Source organism: Phycodurus eques, chromosome 6 (assembly GCF_024500275.1).
Source record: "Phycodurus eques isolate BA_2022a chromosome 6, UOR_Pequ_1.1, whole genome shotgun sequence".
NCBI classification, from domain to species: Eukaryota; Metazoa; Chordata; class Actinopteri; order Syngnathiformes; family Syngnathidae; genus Phycodurus; species Phycodurus eques.
In genome coordinates this window covers 2846965-2860309 of record NC_084530.1, presented here as the reverse complement: position 1 = coordinate 2860309, position 13345 = coordinate 2846965, and the positions used below count along the sequence as shown (strand labels likewise).

The window sequence follows — 13345 nt, the reverse complement described above, 5'->3', positions numbered from 1 at the left end:
GTGAAAGAGAACCAAAGAATGAACTCACACTCGTTGCAATTTGATCCGTGTTTATGTCCCAGAGCACAGTATGATTACGTCACTGGCACACACGCGGAGACCACCCCACTCGGAAACCGTTAGCTAACTAGCCGCTGCTCAGCCGCTATAAGCTACTGACGAACACGTGCCAAGGCATCATCCATGGTTGTTGCTTTTGAAATACGAAACGTGAGCTTTATGAGAACACCGCCATGTGTTTTTTGTCTTTTGTTTTCTGCTGGTTACTACCGACGCTACGCCGTGCTATTGAAGGAAAACAATACCGCCACCTCCCGTTCTCAAACGTTTCCTACACAACGTAACTTGATTTAAACACTGCCAGACAGTAATAGTAAACACAGTTACTTAATGGATTCTTTTACGAGGGGAGTTATAAATTAATTGATTGTTTATTTTTAAGAATTTTGAGTTTTTTCCATCCATCCATCCATTCTCTGAGCCGCTTATCCTCATAAGGATAAGGACGCTCGAACCAGTCGGTTTGAGGTTTTTATTTATTTTTATAAAAAAAAAACTTGATTTGATTTTAATATTTTTTGTTGTTGTTTTAATTCTGATATTTTTTTTGTGCTTTTGAAATTGTTTTTGAATTTTTCTGGGGGCGAATTATTTTTTGAAGAATTTCTTTAAAAATAAAAATTTAAATTTATTTTTCGGAAACTTGTTTTTTTAAATGTGCTTTTGAAATAGTGTTTGAATTTTTCTGGGGGCGAATTATTTTTTGAATAATTTCTTAAAAAAAACATTTAATGTATTTTTCTGAAACTTGTTTTTTGTTGTTGTTTTTTGGCCTTTCCTCCTCCTGCCTAAGGCAACATTATTGTAAGTCATATAAGAAATTAATTAAGTCACAAGCCTAATTATACCTAAGTACATTTAACTTCTTTACCGAAGTCAAATCAAACTTATTTGAATCAGCTAAAGTTCTAAATTGCTTTCACAAATTGAATTGACATGCAGTGATAGTCATCACACACAGTCAAGTCGATTTGTTTAACTAATCATAACAAAATTTATGATTTACAATGCAATCATTTTAAATCGAGTAAATTGCCAACCTAGTATTTGGTGCATAGAAAAGCTATACTCCCACCCCCATCCTCCGCCCTGCCACCTCCACGCATCAATTTTAAGTTGATCAAATAAACTTTGTACGCAAAGTTTGGATTTACGTCAACATTTTCGTTCTATTCGATTACTGCTTCTAGGCATCTTCTCGAAAACCTTTAGAGTTACGTGATAAACCCTTGCATCTTAGGTTACAAACGCTATTTAATTGTCTAACAATTAATTTCCCTGCTTGTATTGTGCATCTTTGCCAAAGTTAGATGCACCGCTTAAACGGCTTAGAACTTGTAAAAAGTCCCAGTCAATATGGCAATCTCGACACGTTAATACAGCTTGTGAGCAACCTCACGAAGCACCTCGTCCCGGGTTATGCAGAATCCGTCAAAGACGCTAGTCCTGAGGTCCTCAATGCCAACATTACGCAACTCATGAGTGATGCCAAAAACATAACATCGAAAGATAAGAATCTCGCTCGAACGGTGGGCTGCCAACTACAACCCCAATTCCAATGAAATTGGGACGTTGTGTTAAACATAAATAAAAACAGAATACAATGATTTGCCAATCATGTTTGACCTATATTTAATTGAATACACTACAAAGACAATATATTTAATGTTCAAACTGATAAACTTTATTGTCTTTAGCAAATAATCATTAACTTAGAATTTTATGGCTGCAATACGTATCAAAAAGCTGGGACAGGGTCATGTTTACCACTGTGTTACATCACCTTTTCTTTTAACAACATTCAATAAATTTTTGGGAACTGAGGACACTAATTGGTGAAGCTTTGTAGGTGGAATTCTTTCCCATTTTTGCTTAATGTACAACTTCAGCTGTTCAACAGTCCGGGGTCTCCGTTGTCGTATTTTACGCTTCATAATGCGCCACACATTTTCAATGGGAGACAGGGCAGTCTAGTACCCGGACTCTTTTACTACGAAGCCATGCTTTTGTAACACATGCAGAATGTGGTTTGGCATTGTCTTGCTGAAATAAGGAGGGCCATCCATGAAAAAAACCTTGCTTGGATGGCAGCATATGTTTCTTCAACCAATGTATGTACCTTTCAGCATTAATGGTGCCTTCACAGAGGTGTAAGTTACCCATGCAATTGGCACTAATACAGGCCCATACCATCACAGATGCTGGCTTTTGAACTTTGCATCCATAACAGTCCGCATGGTTCTTTTCCTCTTTGGCCCGGAGGACACGACGTCCACAATTTCCAAAAACAATTTGAAATGTGGACTCGTCGGACCACAGAACACTTTTCCACTTTTCATCAGTCCATCCTAGATGAGCTCGGGCCCAGAGAAGCCGGTGGCGTTTCTCCGTGTTGTTGATGAATGGCTTTTGCTTTGCATACTCGGGTTTCAAGTTGCACTTACGGATGTAGCGCCGAACTGTATTTACTGACGTTGGTTTTCTGAAGTGTTCCTGAGCCCATGATGTGATATCCTTTACACATTGATGTCGGTTTTTAATGCAGTGCCCCTGAGGGATCGAAGGTCATGGACATTCAATGTTAGTTTTCAGCCTTGCCGCTTACATGCCGTGATTTCTCCAGATTCTCTGAACCTTTTGATGATATTATGGACCGTAGATGATGAAATCCCTAAATTTCTTGTAATTGTACGTTGAGGAACATTGTCCTTAAACTGTTCGACTACTTTCTCACATACTTGTTCACAAAGAGGTGACTCTCGCCCATCTTTGCTTGTGAATGACTGAGTAATTCAGGGAAGCTGATTTCATACCCAATCATGGCACCCACCTGTTCCCAATTAGCCTGTTCACCTGTGGGATGTTCCAAACAGGTGTTGGATCAGCATTCCTCAACTTTATCAGTCTTTTTTGCCATTTTTTGGAACGTGTTGCAGCCATAAAATTCTAAGTTAATGATTATTTGCTAAAAACAATCAAGTTTATCAGTTTGAACATTAAATATATTGTCTTTGTAGTGTATTCAATTAAATACAGGTTGAACATGATTTGCAAATCATTGTATTCTGTTTTTATTTATATTTAACACAACGTCCCAACTTCATTGGAATTGGGGTTGCAATTGACAACGGAACTTCAAAGGGCAAAAACTTTCAGACGAAACTGGCGAGCCCCCGACTTTCAGTCCCTCGAGATGAGCCCTCTCCAGCATTGGGTCAGGAAGAGTCAAGAGTTCCTGCCTCTGCGCCTGGCCCCACTCCACGTTTGACAGCACCAACTCAAGAGCTGGCCGCGCCAGTTGCAGCTGACCTCTTGGACTCTCCCGTGCCTCTACGTGATCCTAGTGCCTCTATCGGTATGACAGTGAAAGACCTCGACAAACTTGTGCGCAATATTCCGAAATTCGAATTTAAACCAGACGGCTCCCATGATATGGCAGCATAACATAGAGACCTTGACGTTTAACTTTCCCCTCATCCGCTACCACTGAGGATAAACGTTGCCTTATCAAGGTCACATCTAGTCGAGAAGTGAGTAGCTTAATTGAGCGACAACCCACACAGGTATTGTCAAATTATCAAGCCCTTTGTCAGGCTTTGTCCTGTGAATTTGACAACCCGGAAGCCGTCACCAGCTTACCGGTCGCCCTTACTGTTAAACAAGGGAGCCTAGAAACGGCATAAGCTTACTACTGTCGCTTGCGCAAAGCATATTTCTGGTTTCTAAATGAGCTATACATGGAAAAAGACATACATTTTAAAACGCTTTTTGTTGAAAACATGCACCCAAATGTTAAACACCATCTGGGAGTCGCAGCATGCCCTCACACGCTGTCCAGCTCACAACTGCACGACCTAACCACTAAAGGCTTCGCTATGCAGAAAAAGACCAACACAACGCTATCTGATCACAATATTTTTGGTTTGAGCAACCACAATCATGACTCGCACCAAAACTTTGAACATTTGCCGGTTAATATGGACTCCCGGCCCTGTCTGGCCAAGCGCGACAAACCCAAAAGGAAGAGGCAGAAAAGCATTGCGTCAAATAAACCGCAACAGTCACCGAATGACTCAGGGAACCAAACAAAAGAGACAAGCAGCCATTTCGGCATCTTTGCTTCAGTACCCTTGCTCATTGGACAAGATCTGCTAAGTCGTTTCATGCCATTGATTGACTATACTCGGTGCGAGATTTGGTCACAGGTCTGGAGACCCCTGTGAATGTCAAAACGTACTAGTGAAACCACCCAGTCCTCCACTCTGAGCCTCCATGGTGCTCCGCTTCGACCAAAACCACAGCCAGGTGACCTCTTTACAAAAGAAGGGTCCACACCGGTAATGCTAACAATGTCCACCAGTGGTCGCCCTCGTGACACAGGCCCTTCTTTCAACCTTTTGAGACCACAGAACCCCTTGGTGAGAAGCAGAATTGCGCCCTCTATTGTGGGCCCTGTTCCTAATCATTTGTCCAACTATTCAACTGTCATGCTAACCTTAATTGTGTCTTTCCTGCTTAGCTGGCTATCACCCTTCGTGGCCGCCAATTCATTTTGCTCCTTTCGTGACTTTTACAAATGCATTGCTTCAACAGCACAGGCTTAGTCTCTTCTCAGAGACCTCTGACTTCCTGTGCACTTCTTCTTTGAACCTGGCAAAATGCACCTCAGTGCCATTTCAACCACCCTGCCCACCCGTTTGTCTCCCCGACGACACCTTGGACCCAACTCTTCTGGTGCACCTGCAGTAACCACTTGTGATGGACGCATCCTTCTGTGCTGGTTTCCAGCCTGTCTCTTCTCTTCTGCGTTGTTCGTCGAAGTTGCCTGCTCTTTGTTTGGTCGTTTGCTCTTCGAGTGGCTCGCCTTGGCCGCCACTCTTTCAATTCTTCCTCCCTGCGCGCCATGCAAGCTTGACTTTGATTTCTCCTCGGTTTTGTGCCAACTCATTCGCATTATCGTGGGCTTCTATTTTTACGCTTCCATGGAGTGCACTTCTAAACCGTTGGTGGCCCCACACAGCCAAAAGGGGGTCACACAGGCCTCCGTCCACTATGCATCATTGCGCGAAACGAAGGATGGTCAACACAGTGAGACCGGATCGGTCAAGCAGGTCCAACCTCTGTGACATCATCCTCGCTACATCAAGGAATACACAAAGTCCGCCAAAGGGTAGCCATTTTAGTTCTCGACGCTTGCAGTGCAACCCTTAACCAAAATAGGCAGATCATAACCACTCTGTTGTTGCTGCCCCTAACGGTTTAGGCTCACACACAGGTTGCTAAAAGGTTGATGAACGACAGGCTACGTGAAATTTCTCCCTTTCTAGACAACTCAGCAATGGACAGAATTCTCTCACATTTGAGACCCCTCGGTTTAATTAAAATTAGTCGGTCTACGGCCCTGACAGGCCCCGCTAATCCGGCCCAGCCCGGTTTTGCCTTACAAGCGCCGCAGGTCTGCATGTCAATCATGAGTTCCGCGAAAGAGCCTTTCTTGTTGCTCGCCCAGTCAGCGACTCCCTCAAAGATGCCACTTTGCATATTGACGACCTCACCCTCTACCACCTGCCAGCTGACAATTATGACAGCGAAATTAAGATTTCAATTTTTTTGGGACAATACAAATTCAGATTTGATCCTGAGATGCAACACTCTAAGCGCCTTTAGCACTGACTTTAAAACAGCCGAGCTCCCCTTTCATGCACTCTTTGCATGCGGCAGATAACACCTCGGTTACTGCATGACTTTCGACATTGCCTACCTGCTCTATCGAAAGAACCAAAACTTGCAGTCTTTTAAATCAGTGCACAAATGCGTGGCACAAAATTTCCGAAGGAAAAGATCGGCTGAACCCATATCTGACCCCACACAGAAAGTGGAAGAGGCCCTCCTTGACCTAAATTATCCCCCGGATCACTCTACCTTCTTTTGAGTCGAGATTAAGATTTTATTCTTTCATCAAGATTAGAAGCTCTACTTAGCACCTTCCCTCTCCTTGACTGATTAGGTTCTACACATTAATGGTCACACCCCCAGCCAGTCTGAAGGGTCTCACCAACAAAGACCTTTTTCTGCAAAGTGACTTAATGACCATGAATTTGAGAAACCTGCTTTTCAAGTGTGTCTGTTCAAGAGAGTTTGACAACAATGGACTCAATATTCCCTGCCTTTTTAACAATAACCAAATTCAGCAATGATCTATGTTCTTTTCTACATTAAAAATTGCAAGAAAACCCTGCCCGAAGCCCTCTGGGACAATTGATGGAACATGAGCGACACCTGCTGGCTGTCACTAGTGACATTTTGCGCCAAATTTAAATGTCTGTTTGATATTTTACGAACTTTGCACAAATGTTCTCAGTCTATATCGCCACACCAATGTCACTGGTGATTGTTTTTCGCCAAATTTAAATGTCTGCTGGTTAAATTTGTTGACCGAATATTCTTGTTACGCAAACCGACATTAAGTGTTATTAGCCACCGAATAAGGTTGAAACACCATTGCATAGATTTACCATGATGTGTATGACAATGCATTACCTGGGAATTAATGTTATTTTATTCCACTGGTTTTAAACCACCAATAATCCTAAAATAAAATGTGATTCTAGAGGCGGTGTCTATTTTACCGCTTCTTGGTCTTGGGACTGCCTTTTCTCTTCTTCATCTGGCGTCTTTTTGGTCCACTCTTCTTCCGAAGGTAACCTTTTGTACACCGTACTACCTAGCTTCATAACAAAGTATTTAAAATCCATCCACATGACTCAGTGTGTGTGATATATCGAGTGAAATGGAAAAAAAAGAGGACTAACTAAATTTATAAGGGCAAACTTTGCTTTGTTAGAGGTAGCCCCTCACTGAAACGTGCACGCACGCACGCACACACGCACATTCACACCTACACGCACACACACACACACAAACGCACACGCACACACACTTCCCATTTTATGACACAATGATATGCTATTAATTCTGGAAAGGTTTGGGGCTCAAAATTAACAACCGGCCTCTCCCTACATGAAAATTGTCATCCTGCAAAATCATCCAAATTTTTAATAAATATACCTGTAATGTGATCACGTTTTTTTTCTGTAATGTAATACAGTTACCTTTTTTTCTATTCTGATTACACAATCCCATTACATGTATTCCATTACTGCCCAAGCCTGGTTATATTTGCTAAACTGTAAAGGATGTGGTGATGCATAATAAGAGAGAATACAGTTAGCATTCATCCACACAGCTCACCTTCCTGTGAACATTCAGGTTTCCTATTGCATTGGCAATATTATATTGAACACCCGGGACTGTTGTGTGTACCGATTTCTCACATTGCACGACCATATGCAATGAGTATGACTCTAAAGGAATGTGTCCCTGAAAATGTTAGTTGAATAACAGACTGAATGAGTTTTGTAATTATACAGGCGTGAGGCTTTGAAGGCTGCACTTCTTTGTATATATTGGACCAAAGAGTGACATTTACTGAGAGAGCCGCATACTTTGTTTGCCGATGAATTTGAACCCATTCAGTCATGGCTCTGGTACTTCTGGATGGTTTAATTGACCAGTGGAGTAATAATATTTGTACATATTGGGAATTCTTGTTTCTCAGTATTCACATCGTGTTGAAGCAAAGTTGCCATGTTTGTTTTATGAAATTAAGACACAAACTCAACGGTTTCCTTCACAACAAGTACACAAGTGTAATATTTCATTTTATTTATATATGCAAGCAAGTTTATGTCTTTACAAATTAAAAAAGCCACTGTCTGCCCAAGCTGTTGGCACAGATATGTACAAAAAATGGGGGAGTGAATCAAAGAAAGCCTGCTACTAAGCAACGAGAGTGGAGTACAAAAAGTCTACTATGGAAACGAAGAAGAAAAACAAAATCTCCCTACGTCCAAAATGTCCAACCTTGATGTTTGTGTATATAGCTGATAATCATTTTAAGTGGCACCCTCATATCAGTTTTTAACTCTGGGGTGGAGCTCATGATGGTCAAGAGCTGAATTAATTCAAGAACAGAGCTGATTGTTCATCCTGTAATTCAGAGTTAACGATTTGAGCTGCAGAACTCACACGGTAGCATTCCAGGTAGATAGTCAAAATAAAAATAAAATCTCACAGAATGATAGGAATCACATTTTATGTTTTTGAAGATTTGTTTCATGCTGAAATCACACACGACAAAAGCCAGGGAGGTGGAATGTTAGTGTTAGTCCAATTAAGCACCGGCCAGCGGATAGACAAGAAGGACGCAGGATTAGCATGTGTCAATACAAACATTTTCACAAGGAGATTCAAACGAATGGAGCGCAAGCAGCTCACATCCTTTTCCACTTTCTAACGCCAGTTGTGACATTCTTGATTCACACTGAAGATTTCCGGTCCGGGAAAAATTGTATTGGTTCTTTACATAATTTTGAACCATGGTAGCACCAGTCATCACGGCCAAAAGCAATTTTCTCCCCCTTTTGACTGTTGCTCCTAAAAAAGAATGATTGGCTTGTTGCTAGGTAACATGGTGATTCGATGGCAACACAGTTTCAAGGGCCGAGACCAAGAAACACATTAAGATTTCAAGTTTGTCAAAAGTGAATAGTGAATTCATGTGATAGAAAGAGGCAAAGGATGTGCGCTGAAGTGGGTTGGTGCATAATGGGCGGCCAGAGCAATACATTACATCATAGCTGCAAATCTCTTGAAAAACAATAAATAACACTATTAATCATATCACTTAAGACTTGCAGTTTTGTCATGCACTTGTTAGCCAAAAAAAATCAGGTTAAGGATTCATATTTAATTGTTATCTTTGTTAAACTGGTACAATGTATTGCTCTGGTGGTAAACAACTAAACAAGCTAGCTAGCTTAGCAACACCATTAGCAACTAGGACTTCAATACCGCAAGCTAAAAAGTCAAAAACAAAACACAAATAGCAGAACAGCATTAGTGGAAAATATTTTTTGTACTGTTTAATCATTAAAATTATGACCATTGAATGCATAACCATGCCACAAACAACAACTAGATTCACAGTCTTCTTTAAAATTAACCTAGAATAAGATTTTCTTTATTTTTATGAATTAATTCATTTTCATCATTGTTACTTTTTCAGGTTATACCAATGCCGCAAGACTATACACAGATCCCACAAAGGGGACGTCAATGCACATACACCAAGAATAAGAGAGATAGAGAGCTCACAATCGTCAATAAGTGCACAAAACATTTTTTTGTTTCTGAGGTTAAAAACACTGACGACTTCCAATGTCAGGCAATGAGATGATATGAAATGAATACTGTTACTGCAAAACTCGACCCTTAAAAATACTGACTGTATTCAGCCAAGACACCCCAAAACACAGGAACTGTCTGGTGAACGGTGCCTTTTGTGCCTCATCCAGGCTGCATTTACACATTGTCACGAACCCTCGTGGCGTCTAAGTTGGTTTAGTTTAGGTTTCGATACATTCAATCATATCACATTGGTTTTCTACATGATGCTGTTTTGATGTTTTTAAAGCTCCTTGGGAAAACAAATTGCAACTGATTTTTCCTTCATTTTCAATTCATAGTCAAATACAGTGTCTATAACGTTGCACCCAATTTGTGTAAAGTGGTAAATTTATTTTACCATATCATAATATGTCAAAATAGGAACAGCATTTGTCTTAACAAGCTCAACTGTTGAAAAAATATTTCATACAATTTTGTCTTCTAGCAGTACTCTGTGTGTGCATGCGTGCCTGTGTGTGCGTGCCTACACGCGCGCGCGTGTGTGTGTGTGTGTGTGTGTACCGTAAATACCGCTCTAATGGCGAGAAGCTGGACAATTGACTCTAAACTTCACCCTTCAGACTCTGTTACCTATCAGAAATAATTTTCTTGGCATATGTACTGTACGTATATTTATACAGAATATTTGTAAGTGCAGTGCATATTACTGGTTAGACAAAAAAAAAAAAAAGACATGAATTGACTGATATAACTGCAGTGCATTTACCATTTTTTAGACACCCTTTTGTAATTATAGGATTTAACAAAAATAGCATGAAAAGTTCTTAATAAAATAGTGAAAGGCTAATGTGAACAATAAAAGAGCAGCGTTATGGCTCAGAGTGATGGCAATAATGGGGTTAGTGTGTGTGTCTGTTGGTTTTCTCATCATCAATCCATTAATCAATCAATTATCCTCATCTCAACAATACAGATCGCTATTAATCTTTCAACCATCTCTACTGGCAGATAGAGACTCACATTCCCTTAGAGCTTATTAGTAGCACACAATGATTTTACTAATCAGTTTTGTCGCACTTAGTACAAACAAAACATGCCTTGTGATAGCATTCGAATAAACCTGCAATGTAGATCTTAATCCATAAAAGGGTACTGTGGCATATAATATAAAAGCACTGAAATAATACAAAATGATGACTGTTAAAGCGGACAACAGTTTCCCTCTCGTGGCTCTCCTGTGAGGCCTATCCACCACATGTCGAGTAAAGGCCCTCAAAATATATGAGACCTATGCTTCTGTAAAATCATTCACCTCTGAAAAGATCCAGTTAGGACTGAAAGCCCCCCCCAAAAAAAAAAAACAAAAAAAAAAAACACATGCTCAACCTGACCTAGAAAGCCACTACTACTCAACCAAGATACCCTTCACAAGTCACAGTTATCTCTTCATGATACCAAGGACGAGTTTGTCTGTTCTAGTGAGGATCTGGATTATTTTCAAGACAAAAGAGCAAATTTTGGTATAATTAGAGCCTGGTATACAAAGACATAAACTACTGAACATGACAGCAAAACCATAGAATCAAAATCTCACAATGACTGGTGTTCACACGTGTGGTTTTTTTTTTGTGTAGTTGTTTGTGCAGAATCACATGAAACTGTGAATGTAATATCGACCCCCCCCACCCCCCTCCCCCCCTTACACACTTGCCCTTCGCAGGTTCCCCAATATTAAAATTACATATGAATAATGCTGGTTAAAAATTCGGCAAAAATTCCAAAAAGTGACAAAAATGTAGTCTTAACAATATGACACTGACATGGCATTTTAAAAGACTGCTAAGATGTGCTGTTTCTGGAGGACAAAGTACATGTTTACACAAACATTGTCAGAGAGGAAGGGGAGAGAAGCCCAATTTCACAGTTGTCTTAAATGACGAGCCACCTTAAGTGCAAATGTAATGTCATGTTATGTAGAAAATATAAGTTTGGATTCATATAATGAATTAACTTTTAAACATTCTTCAGCACGTTTAGATTAAATAAAAAAAAAAAAAAAAAAGAAGAGGCCACAACCTGCTATGCAAATGACCTTTTGTGTTGTAGACTTGTTTTTACTGTATAGGAAGTGAGTAGGCTACTGTATAAAACACAACTGATGAAACTGGGCTCCAGATGAGAGCTAGGAAAAGATTTGGTCAGGGATGAGAAGTGAGTCAAGCTACCCGTTTGTACTCATTTAAGTACAACCGTCCTCGGGAACCATGTTGATTTGCAATACCAGTCATCATAATGTGGGTAAATGACAGCACGGCATGACACCACCATACAACGTTGCCTGCGCAACACTGACCATTCAGCCACATCTATATGTGTGTGAGTGTGTGTGTGTACGTGTGTTTGTGTTAGCGTGATGGATATTGAGGTTCTTGATGGTAGTGTCTTGATATTACCCACCCTCCATGAATAGATGATCTTAAGGACAACGGAATCTTCCGTGTTTCTTCTGCTGATCGCTGCTTTAGTGTGTCATGCGCGCAGCGGACATTTGTAAGGATGGTTTCTTTTCGGTTAGTTTATGTACGGTGCTTAACATTTTTATTTGACCGCCACCTCATTGTAAGGATTATGCCACCTTTATGACAGTTGGTCTAATAAATGTGTTAAGAGCTGCACATTCATACGGGATTACTATTAACCATCAGTCAACTACTATGGCCTGCAAAGGAAAGGTCTTCATTTCTTGGGATTTTTTTCTTTTGGGGCATATCATATTTTATCTTGAATTTTTATATGTAGGTTTGCTTTCTGAGAATTATCTGGTTATTTCTTTATTCGAGTCAAAACTGGTTACTGTTATACACTGTCACAAATTCTCTATCCTTAAACAGCATTTGTATTTGTATGCACTATATGTGACAGAATTGTCGAGGGTTTCCCATCTTAATGAAGGTCTGATTCCATCATAAACTACTAAATGTAAAGATAATCTCTCATGTCCCATTGGATGTGATGAAGTCTTAGCAAACCCAAGGTTAACTTTCACTTCATGTGGTTGATGTTGAGCATATTAGCACACTGTAGATCACCAAGGCAAGATCAACGGGAGCACACGAAAGAGATCACTGTTTTTCTTTTCATCACCTTTGCTGCCGAACACAGATCTGTATATATGTTCTTTACTGGTGTGTATTGTATAATATGTTATGATATCCTTCTATCCATGACTGTTGCTGTGTGCGGATAAATTGTTTTGCGTGTCTGTTCGGTAAGTGAGTGCATTGTTTCCCATCTCATGTGTTTATGTGTAGGCGTTGAGGCGTTCTTTGGAGCGTGTAGAGTGGATGTCATGCAGCTCCTGCTCCTCCTTCGACTTGATATCTTCATATTTCTGCATCCGACTGGCATCCTTCAGGTATCCCCAGTTAGCAGCCAATGCCATCAGAAAATTGACCTACAGGGAGCAGAACAAAGCAGGGAGGAGCCACTTATGCACTTTTTGTATTCATGCTGAGATTATAGTGGAACCTCGGTTTTCATATGTTGAGTATATTTCTAAAGGTTTTAATATATCCGCTCAATTTTAAAATGCAATTAATTTGCTTGTTATTTTAGTGAAAAAAATACAGTACATCACGTTAAATATCAGCACAAATCAGCAATATGATAAAATTATTCTACATCTGAAGCCATCCAACTCTACCCAAAACTCTATTACCATGTCAAAATTTGATACGGTTGACCAAAAAACTGGAGAGAAAACGGTTCAGCAGCTGAAATCATCAACGAGCTGTCTTGACTCAATACCATCTGACTTTTTCAAAGCTATTGTGAGGTTTGTGCTAGCTGATTTTCGGGCAAATAATCAATTGCTCAATCTGTCAGGCAAGTTTCCTAAAGCTCTGAAAGTAGCTGCCATTAAGCCTCTTCTAAAAAAATAGAACGCTGGATGCTTCCATGTTAGCAAGTCAATCTCAAATCTCCCTTTCATAGCCATAGCCTACTTATTTGACCTTTATCGTTTATGTATCTCCTT

At 40.2% G+C, this 13345-nt stretch overlaps 1 protein-coding gene across 1 annotated transcript in view; it reads right to left on the bottom strand.

Annotated features, from left to right (window-relative positions):
• Positions 1 to 7744: 7744 nt before the first annotated feature.
• Positions 7745 to 13345, bottom strand: part of LOC133404253 (neuronal membrane glycoprotein M6-a-like) — a 38242-nt gene continuing 32641 nt past the window's right edge. The window contains exon 7 of the mRNA XM_061679979.1: positions 7745 to 12763. Coding sequence (XP_061535963.1) covers positions 12611 to 12763 — 153 coding nt within the window. The 3' untranslated portion in view covers positions 7745 to 12610. The remainder of the gene's footprint in view (positions 12764 to 13345) is intronic.